The sequence below is a fragment of the Stegostoma tigrinum genome, chromosome 43, assembly GCF_030684315.1.
Source record: "Stegostoma tigrinum isolate sSteTig4 chromosome 43, sSteTig4.hap1, whole genome shotgun sequence".
Taxonomy (NCBI): domain Eukaryota; kingdom Metazoa; phylum Chordata; class Chondrichthyes; order Orectolobiformes; family Stegostomatidae; genus Stegostoma; species Stegostoma tigrinum.
The window spans coordinates 3,250,771-3,277,578 of NC_081396.1; the positions used below are offsets into that span (position 1 = coordinate 3,250,771).

General features: G+C 39.2%; 1 gene segment (V, D, J or C); it reads right to left on the bottom strand.

Moving 5' to 3' along the window:
* Positions 1-3,936: 3,936 nt before the first annotated feature.
* On the bottom strand, positions 3,937-26,460 carry LOC125449148 (Ig heavy chain C region, membrane-bound form-like). The segment is given in 9 exon segments: positions 3,937-4,118; positions 4,258-4,385; positions 7,216-7,545; positions 7,989-8,294; positions 11,409-11,723; positions 14,752-15,048; positions 25,021-25,071; positions 25,911-26,231; positions 26,361-26,460. Coding segments are annotated over 9 exon segments (1,800 nt in total).
* Between the last annotated feature and the right edge of the window lie 348 nt (positions 26,461-26,808).

Consider the following 26,808-nt stretch of genomic DNA (forward strand, 5'->3'; position numbering starts at 1 on the left):
CTATTTCCATCCTACGAAATGCAACCATCTCCCGCCAACCCACATCCCCTTTCTTTAGCATACAGATCTCTATTTCCAGCTGCAGTCAGCTCTGAAGAAGCATCACTCGACCTGAAATATTGAGCCTGTTTTCTTTCCAAAGATGCTGTCAGAGTGCTTAGTTTCTCAGTCTTTTTTTTAACTTTTGTTGGAATGATAACACTACTGTCTGTGTGGTTATTTCTATAAGCTAGTACTCCAATTCTTTGTAAATAATTTCACTACGTTCCCTCATTACAGTAACAAATGCTGAAATGTTTTCATCATCCCCACAGGCATTCAGAGGCCCCCAGTAGAAAGATCCAATTACTTCCTGGAGTGTCAGGCAACGTGGGTTTCCAAATGAGTTAGAATTTCAATCAATGAGCGATACATGGGCTCAACCGCACCATTTATGCACCCGATTGTTTGCAAAAGCAGCCTCTGCTCTCAGCCCTCTTCCTGCGCAGCTCTTTCTCTTGGCAGGAGCTGTTATCATTCATCCAATCCCTATAGTGACCTGTGACATGCGCAGCAGGTTGGAAGCAAAACCTCCGAACATGCGGTAGGAATGAGGCTATTAGTTGAGTGGGAAGTTTCAATAACATTCTGGGGAGGTCTCCAGGCCTGAACGTCAAGATGCTACTGCTTCCAGGGGTAGAGTTTGTCAAATAGAGTTGGACTGGAATCTCCTGGGTGAGGCCTGAGGCCCCGAATAAGAGCATCTCTGGTCACGTGTGTATCATGTGTAGCTTACTGGTGGCGATGGTGGTGAGAACACGGTCAAATGTCAATTCTGAGACAAAATTTCTATTTTGTGTCAGAATTTTGCGTCAGCGAGAGTTTGCTAAATTCTCTTGAGACATCTGGCTCCGAGTTTAGACTTTGAGCCCTAAAAACAGGAAAATGTTGTGAGAGTGGCTTCCAGAAAATTTTAAAAAACCCCACAAAGGTAGTTTTTAAATTACCACAAACGAACCCGTGAATTTGTAGGGATGGAGAAGAAACATCCAAGACGTCAGTGACCTGGTGAGACAATCCTTGATTTACCTTTCAGTTTGTCGACAAGCAGGACAACTGAACCTAAACATGGGATATGATAGTAGAACTCTGAGAGTTGAAGGAAGAAATAATGAGAATGGGTTTGTATCTAAACGCTTAGAAACTTGCATTGTTTCATGAGTATTTTGTTTTAATCCTGTACTTACATTGATGTCTTTTGTAAATTCCTTTTATAGAGTGTTGCAACTTTCAGATAGAAACACAAACCAAACAAGGCATCAAAATTTGACAATCGACTGAATTATCTGTGCCTGAATGTCATTGATCTTTAAATATGAGACGAAAAAATTTGCCTGCTCTGTCTATGCGAAAACAGTTCAAAGATCACCACATTCTCTGAGGCACACATGCATTTCAGTGAGAGTTTTCCACCTCAATGAATGTGGGAAGGCTTTTAATTGACGATAAATTTAAAAAAATGCACTGCTGACATTCACAGGAAACTAGGTGTTCTGTTGATATATGAGACTCCACTGATCATCCAAACTGCAGAAACACGAGGACACCGGCAAATTGGAGAAACTGTGGTAATGTAAGAATTATGGGAGAGTAGTTAATTATCCATATAGGTTTGTAAAACATGACCACAGTCATAAGGAGACCAGCACCACAGAATATCTATGGATATGTGGGCCCTGCAGTCAAGAATTTCTGGGAAATTCGCACTTGAAGGTGAATTTCTTTACTTGCTCCATGTGTGGAAAGGAGTTTAAAAGTCCACCATCCTCCTGCTTGCAGAAGGAGGCCCAAGCCGTCATGTAAATTCGTTCCACAGCAGCGAATTGACACTGGGAAGAAACCATTCACCTGCTCAGCATGTAAAAAAGATTCGCTCAGTCATCCAATCTGCTGAGGATCCTCCCTGAATACGTGCACAAGTCAGCAAATGTACCATGGCATGGCAAGAGAACAGCAAACAACGCATTTTTTCAGAAATATCATTGGAGGGAACACATGCAAGGAATTATGTTAAACTGAATTAAAAAAAGAGAATCTTACCTCACCTAGGAAACTGCATCCAGTTTCAGCCATCACATTTTTTTTTGAAAGAATGCAAGCTCAGGAGACAGGGGCATGATTTAATCATAGTGCTGTTTACGGGATGATGCACATCACTGACTTTGCGAAGTCGGGCCTATTCTCCTCTGTTGAACAACAATTTTCAATTTGGTTGAATTCATTAAATTCCTGATGCATTTTAGTACAGTTAGATAAGGAGAACCTGCTTCCATTGAAGAAGGATTGGAAACATTCAGGCGCTGGTCAAATATAATTGGCAATTGGATCAACTCAAAATTAGACAAAGTGAAGCTTATTTCAATGCAGCGAGTGTTTCAGAGAATTAAACCTCCTGCAAACTGTGCTGTGAACTCAGGATTATTCGGGTCATTCAAAAGTATTTTGGACTAGCGAGATGCTTTGAAAGCATAGTTGTGATTGATCAGAAGCGACGTCGGTGTTCGTGAAAAAGTAACCACGGAAATCTGTCGGAGAATCTCCCACATTTAGGAGCACAGCTTCTATTGTCAATTTCTTAATGTTTTGTCTCCTATCAATGCCTTTGTCATTTCGAATTCCACACTGTAAATATGCCTGTGTATTTCTTTTATACAGCTTGCACATTTAAAAATTCCAGCGGTGGTGAAAGTATGAACGCTTGCTCCAATAGTTTGGAAGAGTCTCTGTGTGTACCCAATTTAATTCAATGAGCAATTCATTTTAATTTTTTTACACTTTCACTTGTGAAATGATTATGTGTATTTAAGTTGATCATTAATCTCTTGTTGAGACATAAGGTTCAAGTTTAAGGATTAAATGGTAATTTAAGAAAGTTAAGAAAATGTCTGAAATAATCACTTAGTTTTTGTATCCAGGCAGACCACGATAACAGATCTGGCCGAGGAAAATCTTATTTGAAACAGCTGTTTTCTTAAGGAATTTGTATTACATGCATAGTTCCCAGAATAAATAAAATGCAACAAGGTTCAGGGTGTCCAGAATAGATAGGTTCCAGACACTGAGAACGATTCCTTTTATTGCTGCTGAAGTCCGCCTTGTGCCACATAGGTCTCAATGCATCTGTATTCTTGACTGAATTTGATATTTTTGGCTGATGAACGATTAATTGGGCATGTTAGATGGAAATATATCTGTTAGAAACTCATGGTCTACTGATGTTGGAAGTATTGTGGTTTTAGACAGAATCGAAAAAATATTTCTAGCTCCATTGCCTGTCTTTAGCAGCTTTCTGGTCGAACAATGGTATTGATTTTTATAGTAACTTCATAAAAGGTTGTGACATTTTGTGTATAATGGGAACCATCGACGGCCGGCTTGCGCTCTCATCATTCTGCTTGTGGATTATGCCATCAGACATATCGAGTGAAAGATGGGTTTACATTAATGGGCCACAAGTTAGGGAAGCAATAACCTAAATGACTGCCCGAACCGCAATCAGACATAAGCTGGGATTTGGCTGGGATTGGAGCGGGGTGTACACACTTGGGCAAGTATATCCTGACCAATGGCCCTGCAAGAAAGAATTAAGCAAATTCAAGGTTTGTACATCTTCATTTAAGATTTATTTACTGCTTCTGACAGCTTTTGTATCGAAACGTTTCTGTTAAAATCACCAAAAATGAACATAATGACCGGATGCGACATTGAGATAATAATGCATGACCTATGAGCTTTGAATTTTATGCTCATCGGTAACAGTAACCAGAAAAAAACAAAATGCGGGCTCAACATAAAGGACAGGCAACAATTCTGAATAAGGATTGTCAAGAACAAAAACACAAAATGACTTCAAACAATTGGGAAGCTACAAATTATTGCAACGTTAATTGTCTTGACGATCAAACAAGGTAAATTGGAAATCCCATTGAATATTTTCCCAGTTACATACTCATAAATTGAATCTATCTCACTGCTAGTGTCAACAGTAGGACGGACTGTACATTTGGAATTCAGTGGCCTCAATAAAAATAAAATTTCCTCGAGGAAATTCTATGGTGTCCAAAACTCAATCACTTGACCTGAAAAAGAGAGATTGGGGAATGGTTTAGATATCTCTGATCAGGGCATTCAGGTTTTAATTTTAATTCAATGACACACTTCGAGATTTCACAAGCCACAATGGTCTGTTTGAAGCGTGAATGATTTCATTATTCTCACCTTCACCAGCGTGACGGCAGCACTATAGAAAATGCTCAGGAAGAACAAGGTGATGAATGTAGAAGCTGTTGTCCTGATGTTGCCGTTATCATACTCAAAGTCTTCAATCCAATTACGATCTATCGAATCTATGAATATAAAGCCGAGACAACGGATTTAGATTGTCCATTGATCCAATCCGATATACTTTCTCAAAATAATGTCATCAGGGACCATTACACCTTCTTCAAGCCGTCAGGTTGTTCTCAAATTTGTTTCTTGATCTCTATCTATTATTGTGTTAGTGACTGTTAGCAATATCTTGCTAATACTGGTTGCACATGTTCTTCCTTTGTTATCCAGGTCTGAACACTTTGAGGCATGTCTTCATTGAAACTGTTCTTGGAGAGTATAATCATTGTTATCATTCCAGGTACACTGATTGGGAACGAATGCATTAATTCGCTCATTATATTTTCAATACAGGCTGTGGCAGATAAGAGTGGAAATGTGATTACTCATCTTCTTTATTTATATGTGATCAATTGCTCGACAAATCATGAGCAAAATTTGGATCTAGAGTATGATTTTTTTGTTGTGAACTGCCCCTTAGTTTGTTTTCGTCTATAGCCTGGTGAGTATGTTTTTGCTTTATTGTTTGCGTACGTGGTAATGAGTGTCATTTCCTTCGCCCTTTTTCACGTTGAAGCTTATGCATGGCAAAACATATTCATGTTGCCTTGGTGCTGGTGTGTTCATTCACATCTTTGTGCTTGTGTGAGTAAATTGTGTTCATTTCATAATGTGTAAGAATCAATATCTTCACATGCCACTTCATTCATCGATAACTGTCTGTATTTTTTTATTGACTTTGTGATTTCTCTTTTGCATAGTGCTTATGAAAATGTGTGTTAATGTATTGATTTCAAAATCTACCATACTTAGATTATTTTCATGTTTGTACTCCATAAATTTGTTCTGTTCATATGTAGCTTCATGTTTTGATTGATGTGTATATTTATGTGATGATATGATTTTCTTAGTAAAGCATCCTACCCCATCTCCCTGATGCGATATCATGTGCTATTGCATGTGAATGTTCACTGTCGTTGTGCCATTCCACTTTTGTTGCCAATATCCCACTGTGTGTTGATCTATGCCCTTCTGTGTCTGCATTTGAGACTCATAAATTGTGTGTATACATGACTGCGTTTATGTGCTGATCAAATAGTTTAAAAGGAAGGAAATAAGCTGCCTCTTTCCTCATATTACTATATTTCTGCAAGTGAGATTATAATGAGATTAAAGTTTATGTCTGCGCTCATATATGTCGATGTGAGTGCACATGTGGAAAGATATATCTCGGATATTGTATGTGCACTTATAATTTCATGACTGTACATATTATGGTGTATGAATGGATGGGTATTATTTAGCATTTGTGTGCTAGAGAATGCTTATATTTTTCATGATTATGCACAGTTATCACAGTTTATTTGGGTCTGTTCCTTCTCTGCACTGGTCTTTTTTGTGAGAGTGTATATGACAGCTCATATATCATATGCAAATACGCCTGTCTGCATATATGCTTGTGCGACAGCTTATCTGTATGTGCATTTCTGTTAGCACATATGTGTGTCCCTTTAGGTGAGAGCTTGTATATGTGTGTCTTTAGAGCGCTTGTGAATTTTTGTCTGCATCTGTATTTGTTTATGCTCTGAAATGAGACTTTTTCTTTTCATCGTTGAGCAATGTTAATCGATTTCCAATGATTATTTCTGATCCAGATGGTGTAGGGAACATTTCTCGCCCTTATGGGGAGATAAGCACTTTGTGATTGACACTTGATGTAAAGACAGAATTTCTGTTTCCGAGATAAAAGCCCCGAGATCAAATCTCTATGACTCCGGAGATGTATATCGCATTTCTAAGTATGTTGGATATAAAATATGTACAAGGCAAGTGAAAGAAAATGACATCCGGTGTTTGAATACGAGAACTGATTCCGTGGGTTCTCGGATTTTGAGTGAAAACTGGTGAAAATAAGCTGGAATAATGCCAGTTTGGTTTTGGATTATGCAGAGTCGATGTTAACAGATGAATGATGGAAGGAGTGCGTTCAACATCCTTCAAACGAAGTATGTTGCATGGAAAATTTAAATCATTGTTAGTAAGGAAGAAGCTGACTGTTCCTGTAAGCTACGAAATCACATGACAGAGGACGTACAATGTAAAAACACGGCAAGGGGAGTAAGCATATGGTCTGTTCATCCTTGTACCTGTAACTCCCTCTGGTCGACAAGAAGAAAAGAAATTTCCTTGTTATCTTGCGTGTGAAAGTGAAGATGCATTCTGTCAACTGATGCACTGGTGTGAGATCCCTGGCAGTCCCCAAATAAAAATGGATAAATCCAAATCATTCTGAACATGATATGCTAGTTCCCCAAAGCAATCCTTTCTTTTTGGCATGTTCCAATCAAAAATAATTTTAAATGTCTCTAAAGTTTATGTTCCCAATTAGTACAATGGAGCAATTTAAAGCTGGCATAAAATTTATCGACATGGGCCATTGAGGAATCAGGAAGACAACGATCATAATTCATGGTGTTCATTTGTGATGAAATTGACATTGCCAAACTTTGTCACAGTGGGATTTTAAGTCGAAGAAGGTACTTTGCAGAATTCCGCAATGTGTGAGCTTCAGTCTGTCAGTGAACAGGGACCACTCTGAGCAGGGAGCTATAAGTGTGCAGACAAAAGTCCTGGACCTGCTAACTATTGACCTTAACTAGAAAGAAGGAATGTTTTTAAAAGTGGGAAACACAATCAATTAAGCGGTTGCCTATTTATATAATAATTGGAGGAAAGAAAATGGTTTATTACTTTTATTGAATTCTGAAGTGTAACCTTGAAATTTTCATAGACATGAATTTATGATGTCCATCAGTGCAAGTGAAATATTCACAAAACTCGGTTTACCGCTGGACTTATCAACCGTTCTGTTGATGATCTTCAATGGAATCGCTTCATGTCCCACCACACAGGAGTAAGAAGCACCGCTGGCCCACTCCTCTGCAGAAATGGATAATAGGCTGTACATGAAGAAAGAGGTGTTATCGCTCTCTGCCATCACCTCGGTGTTCTTATAGTTAGTGGGATTAACCGGCTTGTCGTTGGTTGTCCACTTGACGAGGATCTCTCGGGGCCTGAAACCTCTCACTAAACAGGTGAGTGAAACAAACTTCTGTGCGGAGACGTCTTCTGTCGTTGGCAGGAGGACAGACACCGATGGCTCCAGCGGGTTTACCACTGCAGAATATTTGAAACAAAAATGAATTATTTTCAAAAAATCAAGAAACAATATTGGAATTTCATTGAATATACAAATATTCCATATTTAATTTGGGATTTATTCACTTTCATTTTTGAAAGGAGCAGAATGATATTCATACTATTCATGAAAAAAATGTTCAGTTCACAAGTGACGTCCTGTTATCAGCCCAGAATTTCGTCCATTTGTCATTACTGGTGTTTACATCACAAAACTCCATGTCTCTTTCCAATTTGTTTGACTTAATCACAACAGAATATCCTTGAAGACATTTTCTCTTTATCAGTTACTTAGCTTTCTTCCCAGAAATTTGTTATAAATCCTCCCAGTGGCGTTACTGCATTACCAATCAAAGCATTTTAACGATTTAAGGGGTCTAAATTACTCATGGGATACTTTGTACATTCATTTCTTCACTCACATTTCTCCTTGTGGATAGACTGTCTCAGTGGAGTCGGCAGATACTGATTGTTCACCACGCATTCAAATGTATCCCCACTCAGCCAGGCTTCAGTAGAAATATCTAACTTGCTGATAACACCTTCAGAATGCTCTCCGGACTGATGAACAAACTCTGATTTCAGAGACTTCTTGTCATGTATCCAGGTGAAGTTGGCTTCAAAATGAAGGTTGTACACAATGCAGGTTAATGTCACCGTGGCCTCCAGTAAGACCTGTTCAACTGGTGGCGGTAGTATTTTAGCTGTGTAATCATGACACTCTGAAACTACAATGGAACAGAAATTAGAATCAATTAAAATATAAATATGCTTCTTGAGAAACAAAACACCAGTGTTCAGTCTATTGACTCACAATGTCAAAAAACTACCTTTGAGAGGGCAAATTCCAACTATTCTTGCAACAATACTTACTTTTGTTCATATATTTTGATTTGTGAAAACATTGTTGATTATCTATAAAATTCCCTGTGTAATTATTACTAATGAAAAGTAGCTTTGCAACGAGTGAATTTTCTGTTTAAAAAAAAGGAAAAGAAAAAAAAATCACTGGTACCACGATTTAACCCATGGAGCAATTTCCTTTCAGAGTTCTTGTCTCACTTATGGCCAACTGTTGATACGTTTGGCAAAACTAATCTCCAATCAGCACAATGAATTCATTTTTACTTTCATGAGGCATGTGTGCAAATGCTGCTGGTCATGGTGAGTGTCAAATCAAATAACAATTTCAGTAAACCGGTAATCAAACGTAGTCATTCTCTTATTCCTCGTGTAATTATGGATATTTTCCTATGTTACAAGAATTGTGAAATTTCACGAAAGTACTGTTCAATACAATTTAACGTGATGGAAAATAAGTTGCGTTATTGGTGTGAGATCGTTCTCTAAAGTAGCTCATGAAATATTATTCCTCGTGTGCCGAATTTAGAGTAGACCTGAAAACGAGACATAGAATACAGCATCGGAAATAGAGTGGGATACTTGTCTGTTCAATCCTTCCCTCCACCACTCCCTATTCAGTGAGATAATGAATAAGCTCAACTCTCATTTTGCTTAGCTAACTGCAATTTTGAATTTCACCACAGAACAAAAAGAAGTCAAGCAGGGAGAGTTTTGTATTGACGTACAATCTCACATGATATTTGCACTGGTAAATTTCAGATTTCCAAGACTCACTGCGTAAACATATCCATCTTTAAACTAGGCTAAAATATGTTTGCTCTAATGCTGAGTTAATTCATTCTAATTGCTGCATTCCCACCAGAATTTATTGCCCTGCCACATCCACTAATTTGAGAAAACGTCTAAAGGAGGCTGGATGAGATCAAGTTTATCTCTGTTAATGAAGTTTTCTTCTCACTTGGTCTCCGTTTTGGTGTCATGATTGAAGTTAACGACCCCCATCATATGTAAAAAGTTGTCGTCCAATGCTCAAGGTCAACAGGTAATTCCTGATCTTGGAACAAAGTATTGAGCACATCTTGTTTTATTTTCAAACATTAGTCGCTTCATACCTTCCTGTGTCATCTTCTGACGACAAAATCGAAAGATATAGGAACAGAATCAAAAGATTCAGTCAATCCAGTCTGCTCTGCGATTCATTCATGGCTGATTTGTTTCTCAACCCCATTCTCCTGCCTTCTCCCCATACTAAGCACCAGCCATTCTATCTCGATCTTAAATGCTGTCATCGACTTGACCTCCACAACCCTCTGAGGCAGTGAGATCCACGTATTCATCACTCCCTGGTTAAAGATATTTATCTTTGGTCCAGTTCTCTCTGGTCCCCCCTTTCACTCTGAGGTTGTGTCGTCGGGCCCGAGTCAACTACGAGTGAAAATATCTTCTCCACATCCACCCTATCTCAATCTCTCAGTGTTTTCTAAGTTTCAATGAGATCGCTTCTTGACGTCTCCTCTCCGCCCAAGCCCCTTCTCCTTGAGGCCGTTACCAGCAATGGATTCTCCATTCCCACTCCCTCTCCAAGTATTGTCAAACAACAAATAGAACATAGAACATAGAACATAGAACAGTACAGCACAGAACAGGCCCTTCAGCCCACAATGTTGTGCCGACCATTGATCCTCATGTATGCACCCTCAAATTTCTGTGACCATATGCATGTCCAGCAGTCTCTTAAATGACCCCAATGACCTTGCTTCCACAACTGCTGCTGGCAACGCATTCCATGCTCTCACAACTCTCTGTGTAAAGAACCCGCCTCTGACATCCCCTCTATACTTTCCTCCAACCAGCTTAAAACTATGACCCCTCGTGCTAGCCATTTCTGCCCTGGGAAATAGTCTCTGGCTATCAACTCTATCTATGCCTCTCATTATGTTGTATACCTCAATTAGGTCCCCTCTCCTCCTCCTTTTCTCCAATGAAAAGAGACCGAGCTCAGTCAACCTCTCTTCATAAGATAAGCCCTCCAGTCCAGGCAGCATCCTGGTAAACCTCCTCTGAACCCTCTCCAAAGCATCCACATCTTTCCTATAATAGGGCGACCAGAACTGGACGCAGTATTCCAAGTGTGGTTTAACCAAAGTTTTATAGAGCTGCAACAAGATCTCACGACTCTTAAACTCAATCCCCCTGCTAATGAAAGCCAAAACAGCATATGCTTTCTTAACAACCCTGTCCACTTGGGTGGCCATTTTAAGGGATCTATGTATCTGCACACCAAGATCCCTCTGTTCCTCCACACTGCCAAGAATCCTATCCTTAATCCTGTACTCAGCTTTCAAATTCGACCTTCCAAAATGCATCACCTCGCATTTATCCAGGTTGAACTCCATCTGCCACCTCTCAGCCCATCTCCGCATCCTGTCAATGTCCCGCTGCAGCCTACAACAGCCCTCTATGCTGTCAACGACACCTCCGACCTTTGTGTCGTCTGCAAACTTGCTGACCCATCCTTCAATCCCCTCATCCAAGTAATTAATAAAAATTACAAACAGTAGAGGCCCAAGGACAGAGCCCTGTGGAACCCCACTCACCACTGACTTCCAGGCAGAATATTTTCCTTCTACTACCACTCGCTGTCTTCTGTTGGCCAGCCAATTCTGTATCCAGGCAGCTAAAAAAAAAAGTTCCCCTGTATCCCATTCCTCCTGTTCTTCTGAATGAGCCTACCATGGGGAACCTTATCAAATGAATCCGATTAACTGTCATATGTCATCAACATCGAGGGAAACACCTTTTTCTGATTTAATTTATGAGCAATGCTGACATCAAACTCACAATGAAATGAATTACACACTGCATGATCTCAAATTAGAACTTATACTGTGCTGTTCACTAAGCTTGATAAATTAAGTGTATTGGGTTTGCATCAGCATTCAGAATTAGTGTTCTTTCTATAGGAATGCATCTCTTACCCTGAGGTCTGGTGATGTTCTGACTTTGAATGAGCCCTTCATGATCGACCTGGCATGTATAGACTGCTCTGTCGAACCATTCACTATATGGGACTCTCAGCTGACTGATCGTTGAGAAGTTTCCATTTGCTTCACACACGGGAAAAGTGAAGATACCAGAATTCACTTCTCTTCCATTCTTCAACCAAACCACGGAGATTTTCTTTGGTTTGAAGTCAAAGATTGAACAGACTATGGTTGCAACTTTTCTGCTCTCGATTTCTTCACTGGAACTCACAGTTAGCAGAACAGTTGGAGGAACACCGCCATTTTTGCCTTAAGAAAACAGATCGTGTAAATTATCTGATTCAAGAACAAATGGAGTCAGTTCTTTTCTCTCCGTGTTCATTGTGGTTAGTAGATACTTGCCTAACCATTACAAGGATCCTAATTACGCAAAATACAGAAAAAGCTGGCATTCAGACAGGAAGATCAGCAGGTTGATATCAAGTGCTAAAATTGGAAGAAAGAGCAAGTTTAAAATATGGTGCAGAAATTATACATCAGACAAATCAATCAAAATATTCCGACGAGTTGAAGAGAAAAATGAGGAATTTACGTAACTGACATCACGGAGATATGTTGAGACAGGGCACATTATTCGAGGAGATATAGCCTTCAGGCGAGTTGCAGGAAGTTATAAAATGGAAGTCGGAGGGTCGTGTCTGTCGCAATATTGAGCAGGAGGTTTTCAGTGGGAAAGAAGAATGAAATCGTAGATACCTCCTCAAATGAAGGCAAATGAAAAGGAATTAAAAACCAAAATGAAACAAAAAGACTGCAATGAGAGCAAGGAAAGTTCCTCGAAAAGTCCGAGAGATAGGAGTGCATATACATCAGCAAACTTGCAGAAAAGAGTACATAAATCGGCTAATGATTGTAAGGATTTCAACTTCCTCAACGTCGGCATCGTTTCAAATGTCCAGAAGGAGCAGAATTGTGAAACTGCGCTTTTTAATACAGTATGCAGGAGGCCTTGCAAGCGAGGCTGAAGCTGGACTTAACTTTAGTTAATGACGCCGAAAAAGTGCTTAATATATCAAAGGAGAAGCATTTTGCAGAAACTGATCACAAAATTCCTTAGCTTCAATATTGTTCTGGAAAGTGAGAATAATCGGCCTGAACCCAAATTGTGAAACACGTAAAGGCCAAGTTTAATATGACAGGGTCTGATTTTACCAGAGTGAACTGAGAGCTGACATTTAATGGTAAATGTGAGTTGGAGCAGGAGGATGCTTTCCAGGAGGAAATGCAAAGACTGAAAGCCCAACATGTACCAACAAAGAAACGCCATGTGATGAAAAATGCAGTGAGCCCTGGACATCAAAAGTCATACTGGATTATGTAAAGAGAGAGAGAAAAAAGAAGGCTTATGGCAATTGTCGAATGGTCAAAACAATGGAATCTCTTAAGACGTAACGAGCATGCAAGGGCAAGTTTTAAAAGAGAAATTAAGAGAGAAAAACGAAGCACAAAAATATATTGGCACAATATTGGAAAGCTTTTTTTTATAAAAAAGAGCTGTGTTCCAAGTTTATTAATGACAGAAGGATAACTACGGAAGCAATGGAGCCCAATAAGTGCTCCAGCAATATTATTTGCCTGGAGTAACAACATGTAGGTAATATTATAAATGAAAATATTGTGTCAGACTTCACAATTAAAGTGAAGATGCGGGTATAGAAATCATGGAGAAGAATTATAATCAGTTTTAGGAAATCTGAATTAGATGATTGGATGCTCTGTGTTGTATTACAGGTCGGATAAAATATATCCAGGGCTGCTGAGAGAGGAAAAGGAGGAAATCATTGAAGTGATAGCAATAATTTTGAATTAATCTTTGGCCTCAGGGGATTCCCAAGTGGCTGTCGGCCAGTCAAGGTAGTACCACGGAGCAAAATGGAGCAAAGTATAAACCATGGAATCAGGAGACAGTCAAACTAGGCTCAGTCTTCTGGAAAATATTGGAAGCTATTAATTTTCAGTTGGAAGAGTTTAATCAAAAATTGTCGGCAAATTTTATTGAGGGGAAGTCATGTCTAACGAACTTGAAGGGATTTTTCAAAGACTCACGAGGTGGGTAGTAGATAGCAAAACTAAGAGGCAACGGGATCTGAGGAAATATGATTGGACCCAGAAATGGCTGAGCGGTAGGAATTGGAGGGTGATGGTTGTGGTGTGTTTGTGTGACTGGAGGTCTGTGTCTAGTGGTGCTCTGTGGGGATCAGCATAAATATTCTTACTGTTTGTGATGTCTACAAACAATTTAGACTTTAATCTAGAAGGGTTGATTGGAAGCTTCGCAGATGGAATTAAAATTGGTGAGTTGTAAGTATTGAGCTCAAAAATTGTACAGCATAGGAGGTTTTTTTTTAAAAAAACGTGACTCGATGGGCTGATCATGACAAATGGAAATCCTTCTGGGTAAGTATGAGGTGATGCGTGCATGCTGAAAAAATGCAAGGTTTAACACTATAAGTATCCTGAGATGCACGAGATTTTTTTGTAGTGCACATGCGCATCTATTACTTATAGCTCAAGGACTTGCCAAAAAGTCACTGAGTCGTAAACGTGTACAGCATCGGAACAGGCACTTTGGTGTAAAAAGCCCATTGTGACAGATATCCCAAATTAATCTGATAACTTTTGCCAGTATTTGCCACATATGCCTCCCAACCGTTCCTGTTCATGTACCCGTCCAGATAACTTTTAAATGTTATAATTATACTCCACCAGTTCCTCTGGCATCTCATTTGGTTCACATGACTCCCTTTGCATAGTCCCTGTTAAATCTTTGCCTTTTCAACTTAAACCTATGCCCTCTAAGCTTTGGACTCCCTTATCCCAACGAAAAGACATTGGCTGTTCACTCTGCCCATATTCCTCATAATTTTATAAACTTCTACCAGGACTCCAGTCTTCGACTCTCCGGGGAAATTAACCCCATCTTATTCAGTCTTTCTCTGTAATTTAAATCATCCGTTCGTTTTGAGTGGAATAAATCATTCAGACAATGGCGGAATTGGAGCTGAGTGCTTGTGAGTCATGTTGAAGCTGAAACCCTCATAACATATTAGAAGTTTTCAGACAAATACTTGCATTGTCAAATCAACAAGGCAATTGATCATGGGTTAGTAAATTGTATTAGAATAGTTGGGTAGTTTTCTTTGATTGGTGTTTAATAGATGGGCCAAAGGGTCATTCTCTCTGCATCTACATTTATGATTCTGTGAAAAATGTAAAGAATCATGCCCTATTCACACAAAGCACACAGGCCTGTTTATCACGTTCCCACAGCACTTACATGGCATTCCAGTGTTCGTGTCGGATCCGCTCTGTTGAACCTCACAGATAATTTTTTCACATTCTGCCTCCGACTCAGTGACCACTAACTGACTGCTCAGGGTATAAGTTCCCTTCTTGTTTCTCACCGATGGGTATGTCATAAATCCAGTCGTGATCGGCTCCCCACCTTTCTTCCAGGTCACACTAGTGGTGTCAGGGGAATAGTCCATCGCCAAACAACCAAAAATCACAGAGCCGTCAGTGCTGTGGTGCTCACAGGAGGCTAGACCATAAATTTTCAGGGAAGACAGTGTCACTGGGAAAGAATGCCAGATTAAGCAAGTTAGACTCTGTTAATTCATAGAATCCTTACAGTGTGCAAACAGATCATTCAGTCCAACATGTTCCATACTGCCACTCCGAACAGCACCTTATCCAGAACCATGACCCTCCCCGAAAACGCTGAATTTCACATGGCTAATCCACCACACATAAATACCCCTGGGCACTGCGGGAAATTTTGAATGGTTATTCAAGCTAACCTGGACATCTTTGGACTGTAGGAGGAAATGCGAAACCCCTTTAGAAACACACACAGGTACACGGAGAATGTGCAAAATCTGTACAGACAGTCGTCCGAGGGTGAAAGCGATGCCAGTTCCTATAGCAACATAAGTTCATGTTATTTTTGCTTTTTTTTATATTTTTGATCATGATCTGTTAATTTGACCTCCAGAAACACGCTTTATTTCTTGACCATTATGTTATAACTATGGAATAAGAACACTTCAATCCAACCACTATTCAGTTTTGACAGATTTCACCAATAACAAAATTGAAATTTCATTTGGAATACAAGTGAATAGAGGAGAAGTTAAATTAATTAAAACCCAAAACACCGTGGGTGCTATAAATGAGAACAGAAAAACAACCTTCTGGTGTGTGTGTATGTGTGTGTGTGTGTGTGTGTGTGTGTGTGTGTGTGTGTGTGTGTGTGTGTGTGTGTGTGTGTGTGTGTGTGTGTGTGTGTGTGTGTGTGTGTGTGACATGCAAGAGAGAGAGAAACAGAGAGAGAGAGCGGGACAGAGAGCAAAAGAGAGAGTTCCGAGTTCCATTGTTCATTTAGCATGTTTGCATTTCTCAATCAAGAATGTTATGTGAATTATAAATTGTCTTGTCCTTTCTATGACTGCTCTTGTCGAAGCAAGATCATGGCAATTGATCAGCTCATATTGCCTCAGAGTCCCCATGCTCCCAAAGATTTTAAAGTGACTGAACTTCTGAAGTCACTGTAATCCATAATTACAGGATTGCAATGAAACAATCATAAAAAAAATGAAAGAATATGAAGCGGCTTTTCTGACTTTCTGAGTTGTGAGGCTCGTTGTGAACACTTTCCGACTAATCCCTGTCTAACAAGATATAAATTTGATGTGCCTGAAAGGAAATTAAGTCTTTGCCAGCTGACAAATTTCAATTGTTTCACCATTAAACAAAAATCATATTCCAGCTGCCACACCGATTCAATTGAAGTAGCAGTACATTGCTAGATAGTTGGGGTAAAGTTTCCAGGGCAGTAATCAACATTGACTTCTGGCTCCATGAAATGCCTTAAATTGAGGAACGAATAGGGTGAGGCAGCACCCTTCTTATTATCTAATGCTGCTATACCACAAAACCTTGACTGATAATTCAATGTTCTTCCGATTTGAGCTCCAGTTGGAAGACATAGATAATAAAGTGTTAGCAGTGTCTGCCGTCATGACAGAGACTTCAATGTGCATCCCTCATGAGAGAGACTTCAATGTGCATCACAATACAAGTAATGAAATACAAATAGCTGCCGAGTTTGAAACAAAAATTGGCTCATACTTTCTTTGGTTATATTCGTGCGTGTGATGTCGACATTGTTGTCAGCAGTAGCACACTTAGCCCGTTGCTAATTATCCATGGGGATGTGGTGGAGAGTTGCTTTCTTCCAACTTTATTAACCTTACAAAGCAGATACTCATAGTATTGCTTAGCTGGCAGTGGTCGTCCCAGCAATATCGTGAAGAAGCGGCAATATCGTTAAGCAAAGAGAACAATTGCAGTTGGTTGTGCTGTGTTTCAGTTGCTGCTCCGTCCTTCTTGGTGGTCGAGGTCGTGGGCTCAGAATTTGCGGGGGGTGGAGTCTGGTAGAGTTACTACAGTCGAACTCGCAGAGAACCAATAACGGTTCCAGTGCATCAGGAGGAAAGGAGTGAATATTGCGCGTGATAAATGGGATGCCAAACAAGTGCATTTCTTCGTGCTGAATGGTTCCAAAAATCTAAGCACAAATTAAGTTTCAGTCACTTCTGTCTCGTGCCTTGTTGATGGTCAGCAGGCTTTTCGTGATAGCAAGTAAATTACTTGCCGAAAATGTCTGGCCTCTGACCTTCTCTTGGCGCCGGAACATTTGCATGGTAAATCATATTTTTTTTGAATGACAGCCAATAGTATGTTGATTACGTGGGACTCAGCAATGACAATAACATTGTCAAGATGAATGTTTAAAATTACTCTTCTGGGAGATGGAATATATTTGGGAAAAATGTGTTATTTAACTTCCTTTCCATTGCCAAATGCAAGTCAGAATATTTTCCCTCGGAAGAAGTTCGCTGCAGCAGTTCCAAGAGGAGCAGACGCCGAGAGCAGTCAGAATCTCTGTCACAGTTGACGTCTTGCCAATTGTCTGGAAGTTTAAACTGATCATGGGCAATTATCTGAATGCTGGAGGCCTCTGAAAATAAGTGCTCCTCCATTGAGAATCAGAGGCTTTGGTGAACTATGGTCAGCTGATAAGCATTTCCCTAGGACTGCTTCAAGAAATTAACATGTGTGCTTTAGCTGTCAAATTGACACTGAATTCGCCGCAACAACTCGAATTTCTCAGTCTGACCTCCACTCCCTCACACTCTTCCCTGAACCTCCACTGACATAGATAACTCCCACACTGTCACATAGCCATTCACTCCGGAATGCATGAGCTCATTCACACAATACCACACATTTCAAGATAATCATTTACCCATCTGGACATGTAATCTCTATTCCTTACAAGCCATTTCCCTTCTGCCAATCTGCACATGGTCCATTTGTAGCTGGCCCTGACAGTACCTGTCACTGTAGTGGGGACCCACCTTCCCCACATATGATTTCAAGGCCTCGATCATTTAACACTCATCTCACACAATTAAATCTCAAACATTGCATCCCACCTCTCTTCTCTTTCGTTGTTTACTGCCTGCCACTTTGCCAAACTGCAAGCTTTGCATTGTGCATGGTGCCCCCCCCTGTCACTTCATTACTGTGATCACCTACCACCCAAAAAGGTCCGCATAATGCTGACCCGTCAACCTACCAGTCTGGCACTTGAGACACCTAAAATATTTCCACTAAAACGACCTTTCACCCAACAAGTTCCACTCAGCCAAATTGGTTCCTCGTGACCATAATCATTTGCCTGGATTCTAAACTTCCAAGCTAAGTGCATGTCAGCTCATCCTGCAGCCACTCAAAACACCAAAGCCTACCAGCTCACACTCTTTCCCCTCACTGGCTCACCACCTGTGAATTTCAAGCCTGCTCCATGATATGGTCACAGAGTTATCGAGTCAGACAGTATAGAAACCGTCCCTTCAGTCCAAATCATCAATACAGACACCATTCACAAATTAAATTAAATCCAGTTGCGTACATTTGGTGCACGTGTCTCTAAAGCTGTTCATGTGCTTGCCGAAAAGTCTTTTCATCGTTGCAGCTGTACTTGCATCTACCACATCCTCTCCCAATTCATTCCAGGCGCCTATCATCCTCAGCGTGAAAAAAAAGTTTCCCTTCGGTCCCTTTTTAAAACTTTCTTCTCAACTTAAAACGATGGCATTGAGTTTTGATCTGCCCTGCAATGGGACAACAGAGAAACCTTTGCTCCTCCCCTTATCTATTTCCCTCATGATTATGCAAAACTGCATAAACCGATGAATTAATCTTCCAAAATCACGAGATTAATAAAAAGAGTAAACAATGCCTTCCCATCACTCAAAACATCACGTCTAAGTATCGTCCAGCAAATATTTTCTGTCCTCTTCCTTAATTAGAACATAGAACATGGAACATTACAGCACAGTACAGGCCCTTCGGCCCTCGATGTTGTGCCGATCTGTCATACCGATCTCAAGCCCATCTAACCTACACTATTCCACGTACGTCCATGTGCTTATCCAATTACCAAGATTGTTCGTGCAGCAGGGCAACAAAACCTAAACACAGTACTCCAAATGTGGACTCACTAATGTCTGGTACAGCTGCAAATTGACATGTCGACTCTTATTACTCAACGGTCTAACCAATGGAGAAAAGCATGCCAAACGCCTTAATCACCACTCTATCAGTGACACCTCTTTCAAGGAACGACGTCACTGAACCCCTAGGTCCCTCTGTTTGACAGCACTCCCCAGTGCCCAACAAATCCTGTGTACTTCTTGCCCTGCTTTGTCTCATCAAAATACAACACCACTCATTCATCTAAGTTGGACTCTCTGTCATTCCTCAGCTGACGGATCCTGCTAACCAAGATCCCTTTGGACTTTTAGAAAATGTACTTCACTGTCCACTTTATGACTAATTTTGTTGATGTCAAAAACTTGCTAACCATTCAATGTTTTCAAGTTTCAATGCCAAATATTGTGTCCTGTTCATATTTCCCCTCATAACCACTTCTTCCTTCATTCCTTAAACAATTAATAAATTCCTTGAAAATATTTCATGTTTTAGCCTCAACCACTTTCTTTGGCAGAAATTTCCAGAGGTGCACCACGCTCCAGTTGAACAGCAAACAAATGAGTAAAATTTTATGGTGTGTTGGGAAGACTGTTGTGCTCAAGAAATATCATGATCTCATGAACGGACTAACATTCTTAATGTGCCAAGAGGCCTTCATCGGCGTCTAATTAGTATCCTCAGCTTTTCTTTCGGCAGCACTTCCCAAAACTATCGACGCAAAGGACAAGGGTGCACAAGCAAGCAGGTGCTTCACTTGAACGTTTACCTCCAAATCACACTTGGTTTCACTTGCAACTGTTTCTCTGTCCCTTTCCTATTTCAGGACGACAATTTTTGAACTCACTTCCTGACAGTGCTGCGGATATACAAATGCCACGTGAAATGTAGAAATTCAAGTAGGCTGGTGACTACAAAGTTCTCAAGGAGATGTAAGATTTCTGACATTTCCAAGTCTGTCTAGAGACACAAATAACTACTGGAAGGATTGAAACTTATTTGAGGGACTTGTTGAGTGTCCATTCAGGGACAAGCACCAAAGAGTTTCCTTCTGTGTGGTTTGACTGTGTTTTCACTGAATTAACAGAACTGTCTCTTCATTATTTAATGGGAATGAAGGTTTCCTCATTTTTAGCATTGTAACCATATGTTAATTTTGCCAGGAATAAAGAAATATAAAGATTAATTAAGATAGTCTAATGAACTTGATTGTGATGTTAGAACAGGAAATTGTCAGATCTAAAATTGATTCTCATGATTCTATTCCTTCTGAAACCACGGCTGCAGATTGGGTTAATCACTTTCAATGATTATCTGATATTAAATATCACTGAACATTCTTAATTTAGTATAACACACTTTATGAAAAACTTACATTGTTTCACTAACAATCGAGCATGATTTCAATGAAACAAAAAAACAAACTGAATGCTGGAAGCCTGGAATAAATTACAGATGAATCGCAGTTGGTCTGGGAGCTCCTGAGGAGAGAATGCAAAGACAATTTTTTCGAGCCCAGTATACCCCGCCTCAGCAAATTGTTTACATGTTTTCTGGCACAGCAATTGACATCTATTCAGTTCGGTTTTGATTAAGTTTGCTCGACTTCTGCTGGAAAAGGTTTCTTTGGAGAGGTAATGGACGAACTGAGATATAAACTAAAGATTAGCTGACAATTTGCCATCATTTGCTCCAAGTGTTGGATTCAACGGAAGTCTCATTCTTCTGAACAGTCAAACTTTCCTGATCAGCTAAGTCAATGGTAAGATATAAAATAAAACAGTCTCAATATTGTCAACTCACGTACTCTTTCGAGATGATTCATACTACGATTGTTGTTAATGCTATTGATAGAAGAGCAAGTCAGAAGCTGGAATATCTGTGGGGCTTAACTGAATTAACCCCACTAGCGTCACCCAAATCCAATGAGCATATATTGTTTTTATTTAAATTAAATTGAGCTCCCCCAAACCCCCGCCAAATTCCATCTACTATGTAAGGCAGCGATTGAATCAGGAGTCTATTTTTGGATTCCGACAACACCCACAGAAATTGAAGAGTTTTTTTTTCTCTCTGATTTAACCTGTTCAGAGATGGCATTCTGCACCTCTGTAACAGATTGGAATTGAACATGGGCCACATATCAGAAAGTGAGGGGCACCACAGCTGCACTACAAGAGACCAAAATTCAATCAGCTCGACACTATCTAGGAAAATACAGCCAGCCTGTTGGACACTACATTAACCAGGTCAACTAGTCCGTCCTTTCAGCAAGCAGTCATAGTTACAGAGTCTTTTCAAGAATTATTCAAGCGCACTTTGATAGTCCTACTGAACTTAAAAATCTCTGGATGAACTGCTGTGGAATACAACTAGGAATTCCATAGTGATACATTTAGTGCCATTAGATTTCATTCCTGGGGAATTCCCTTTCCAATAGAATCACAGGAGTTTCTTCACCAAAAGATCCGCTATAATCCAAATAAAGTGAAATCTTTTGAAGTACAGTTTGATCTTTACCAGTGACAATAACAGCCCGCGACAGCTATTCCAAGAAGAAGATGCAAATTAAATGCTGATCCTATATTGTGGCACCAAAGATATCACGGAAAACTGAGGGAGGATTAGAATACATAAGATGCCTTTTCCACTGCCTCGCTCAATCAAAAAATTCCCAAAGCTGACACATAATTGTGAGCAACCGATTTCAAAACTCCAGCAATCTGTCTTTCATTTCTGAACTGTTCGTTCTGATTTTAGCAATTTGATCAGAGTTTTCATTTCTGAGGGGCCAATGGAATATTATTTTATCAGCAGATGAAAGCATTTTTGAAGAATCAGCTGAACTCGAACAGTTTCAGATAGAGGAGGTCAAACCAGACGAGTTACAATGGTCAGAAATAGCACAGACACAAACTGTACAACAGTCTTGATCCTCGTGGCTAAATTTGTTCAATCCATCTCATCAAATGTTACAGATTCAACCAAATTTAACTTTCATGAAAGAAACTCGTCAGAGGTAAGCATTCATGCGGATGGGAATACGTTCACATTGAACAGAGGTTACCTACTCCTTCACTAACGTTCATAAGTCATCATGATAAACCAAGTTATTGAGGTGAGACGTTTCACCAATTTAAGCTAAGATCATTAGGAAATGGATAATTCTCGAAATTAATTCTACATATTCTGAAAATAGTTCGGTAAATTTGGAGATTTTGCATGCACTGTACAGAACCAATTTGCATCATATTGTGGAAAAAAATTCTGTTAAATAACTTAAGCTAAATATTTACTGTCAGGGTTGCTTTGCAGTTGTTTTGCAGTGAACGATAAATTTTTAGAATGTATGAATTGAGAATGGGTTTCTGTCGGCAGTTGCCCACTTTACCTGATATTTAAATAAATGATCGTCACACTTAACTAATGTGGACAAAATCCTTCAGAAGGAAAAGTTGCACCATTTGGTCAAGTATATTAATAAAGTAAATATTACTCAATTTTATTGTTTCAAGTAAGCAATGTGTTCTAACTCTCTGTACTGACTGTTTCTACAAAATTGTAAACTCTGTGTATGTCTCAACACATTGATATATAACACATTTTCTGCATTTGCAGCAGGCAATCACATGAAGAGTTCATGGTTGGATAATTTTAATCAATACAAACTCTAACCTTGGTCACATAATCCCCGCCATCAGTTGTTTTCGAACGAATGACCCTTGAGTTGATATGACATTGCAAAATAAAATTATATTTATTCAAACCACACGAATTTCGAAAACATGGAACTCTGTGCAGATTAAACCACTCAGTTAAAATTTTGTTTTCATTCGCACAAACATAGTTTAATAGGATAGAAAAATTAAATAAATCAAGTCGTTTGTGAAAATGATCAATGCAGTGAACTGGATCTGCTCTTCATCTAAGTATTTCGGGAGAATTGCTAATTAGTCTTTGCCAATTATCATTCCCAGCCAGAAATCTTGTTTGTAATATATGATGGAATTGAAATTTGATTCTTGACCAAAGTAATCGCATTTTAGCTCAATGTCAAGAACGAATAGAACATTGTATTGTTGAAATTCTATTGAGATTTCTCTGTCACTTGTAAAGCATACAAGAAAACATCTTGTGATCGCTATAGCTGATTGCAAGGAGCGGAATAAGTTAATCGGCAACTGTTATGTATAAGGAAAAAGTGCTCCACAGGTTATCTGTTCTTCCTTAATTTCCAAAGCTTTGCCATTTGCCTTTCACCTCATATTAGGCTTTATGAAATTTCAACTCGAATGCTGTTTGCATTCAATGAGGAAACCGGAGAGTTTAATTTCACCAACCATGTAAACAATGCTATAAGGATGTATAAACCAGAAACCGTTACGACTTTGATGCCCGCAAGCATATTATCTTTTCGATAAAGGAAAAAATAACCAATTTGCAGACTTGAGGGAGAGTCATGCATTTGCAACTGAATTGGCTGTGTAGGCATTTTCAACAGAACTGTAACACCACAAAAGAAATCGCAAGTTGGAATCCATCGAAGCTGCTCACCATCAAACAAGCTAATGATTAAATAATATAGAAATAAGAATTCATAACAGCAGCATTGTTTGCAAGGTGACTTATGTAACAACACATAAGTCTTAGCACTTTTTAAAAATCTTTAGGTGCAATCTAATTTATTTCCAACCTGTTTAGCTTTTCTGCTCATGTAAATTGTGAGCACTGGGCATTAGAGCAGTTGGAGTCATAAATTGATTCATGACTTTAATGTCAAAACAAGATGAGTTCAATGAACACAGATTACCACATTATAATTATGCATTATAATAACTTGGTTCTCAGTTATGAAAATCGATCAATTAGGCATTTTGAGATGTTGCCCCCAAATTGTATTTATATGAGTCTCGTAAGATCAGACTTAACTATTTTCCAATTAGAATCATTTTGTTTTTGAAGCCTATGCACTAAAATGCCATTTTTGTTTACTCCTCAGACATTCCGTGTGTTGACATTAAGTCTGTTTTCAGACTGTTGCAAACGGATATAATGGCATCAATCAAGCAATGTCGCCACGAGTTCAGCAAATGCAGAAACGATGCAGGGTAAGCAAATAACTTCAAAAGTATAAGTAATTAAAAGTAATTCAATGGACAACCCCATGAACATGGAATTAACGAAAACACCAATTACATAAAGCATGAAGCCCGTTTTAAACCCAGCTCTATTCCACAAAGTTAATGGAAATGCAAGCAACTCAAGTCAACAGAGTGTAGAAAAACAAAATCAGGAGTCAATCAACTCAAAGCAACAAATTCAACTGAAATAGAAACAGAATCCAATCAACTGAATTCAACAAAATCAAATAAAACAAACTCAGAATCTAATCAGCTGAAATCAACTGACTGAAAAGATTGGCAATCATTTCAGTTGATCAAGCCAATCAACTCAAATCAACAGAATGAACGAAAGTACCATAAGAAAATTTCAAGAGAGAACCCACTATGTTTATCATCAACAAAATTAACATACTAAGCCTTAAAGTACAAGCATGACATGGATATGACATGTAGATGAAATATATTGAAGAAATTAACAACAATATTTTCGCATATTTTGTCATTTTTATTTTCAAAACATTCTTAACGTTTGGTGTTGATAATAAAACTCGCAGATATTGAGTTTCACTGGCATCAATCATTGTTTAAATGTCATACTGTTTCAGACACTTTTTTCAATTCACCCAGGCAAACAGTGTTGCCGTCTCATAAAAATGAGAGAAACGCCGAATAACTGAATCTATCGCCAGCACTTTACTTGTTTGCTGGAACTTAAATGAATTTTATACTTATTTGCAGAAAAGGCAATTGGAACACAACGAAACTTAGCACAGAATCTGAGTTTCGTTTGAATCATGAATTACTCAAATTAATAGACAGTTAAAACAAATATAACGGTTGCTAAGAACGTTCAAGTTTCTTACCTAAAGTCATTGTCACCATGGTTCCTTGTCCCCAGGAATCGAAGCCATCACAATGTTACATTCACTGGATGGGGTCACACAATAACTGGCTCTGCACAAAACAAATAAAACTGTCATTATTTTAAATATTCATAACCAGAGGCAAAATAAAATCACGACAACTCTTCATCACGTTAGAATTGTGCAAATGTATTCTGCTCACTCTTGACAACTGATTCTCACGTTTTACACTTCAAGGAATAAAGCATGAACTGATTGCCAATATCGCCAACTAGTCATCAATAAATATCTCCGTTTTTACAAATTAAGTCGTGATACTCGGGTAATACCCCACTGAACTGACATTGCACTGCATGTTTGGTTGGTTTGTAAAAGTAAGCACTGACCTTGTCTCTAACAATTCGAGCTGAACGGGCTTTTGTATTGATCATAATGGCTGTGCTACCCCAGGATGAACGGCCAATGAAGTACCACAGTGATGTGAACCCGCACAGAAGCTGCCCTCATTGTTTGTTCTACGTTCTGTCTCAATTTGATGTGAAATTGAAATTTAGTACTGATTATTGTGGAATAAATGCCATAGCTTGCATAACACAATTAACAGAAATTTCCTGAGGTGATAGATGCGTTCAATTTCACATAATGCCCAAGCCTTTAATTGTTGGAACGATTAGCACGACATCCAAGATGCCAAAAACTTTACCCTATATGATTGTTTGGTTTGTTAGTTTTAATGGTTCATTTCCTCTGTGATAGTGTTGGAAGATGCAGTTTAAAGCCTACTTTACATTATAGTTGTGAATATCACATCGAAAACAAGTACAAACCATCAGTTTACAGTGGAATCGACAAAGTGTCTCCTCAAGGTGTTTTTGGACGTGTCTAGCCATTGTTCGTCGCTCTGTGATCTTTTGCACAGTAATAGACGGCGGTGTCTTCAATCTTCAGGCTCTCCATTTCCAACGCGAAGATGTTGTTTGAAGTGTCTTTGGATGCAATAAATCGATCTTTAATTGCTGGCGCATAGTAACTGTTTGATGAATCATAGTAGGTAATCAACCACTCCAGAGCCTGTCCGGGAACCTGACGGACCCAACCCATGTAGTAGCTACCAAGACTAAACCCGCTGGTTTTACAGGTCAGTCTCAGGGAGCCTCCAGGTTGGCTGTTCCTTGCCTCTGGTTGAATTAAAGTAACCTCAGACAGGACACCTTCAAAAGGAAAATGAAATATGACTAGTTTTACTAATGAAATGATTCCTGAATCTTTTACATTTTCGAGGTAGAGGAACACTTAAACGATAACAAAAAGAAGCTTGGAGAAAAAAAGAAAACACTCACAGGATAAGAAAGTCAGAAACAAACTGATAAGAATCGTCGACATAGTCAGTCTGGTAGCTTGAGAGAAAAGCTTCTGTCAAAAGCTTCCTGAACAAACTCCAGATCAAGGAGTGTTGAATTACGGTCCAGTGACCAGTATTTATATGCCCATCAGTGGGAGCAGGTTTAGAGGCTCCGCCTGTTGGCTTCCAGCTGAAGGCTGTGGCTGCATCTCCAACAGTCCTCACAGATGGGCTAATATATTTGCATGAGGTTATTATTAAAGATGGACACTTTTCCATCTTGGAATATTTGTTTTGCTGTGCATCTTGATTGGACATAATGCCATATATTTAGCGATGAAAGTACAATTAAACAGCTTCAGGTCTGGTTCAGATGATAGCTTTTATTATTTTATCTGAGACAGTAAAAATTCAATTGCAAGTTAAATCTCTTTATTTCTTGAAAC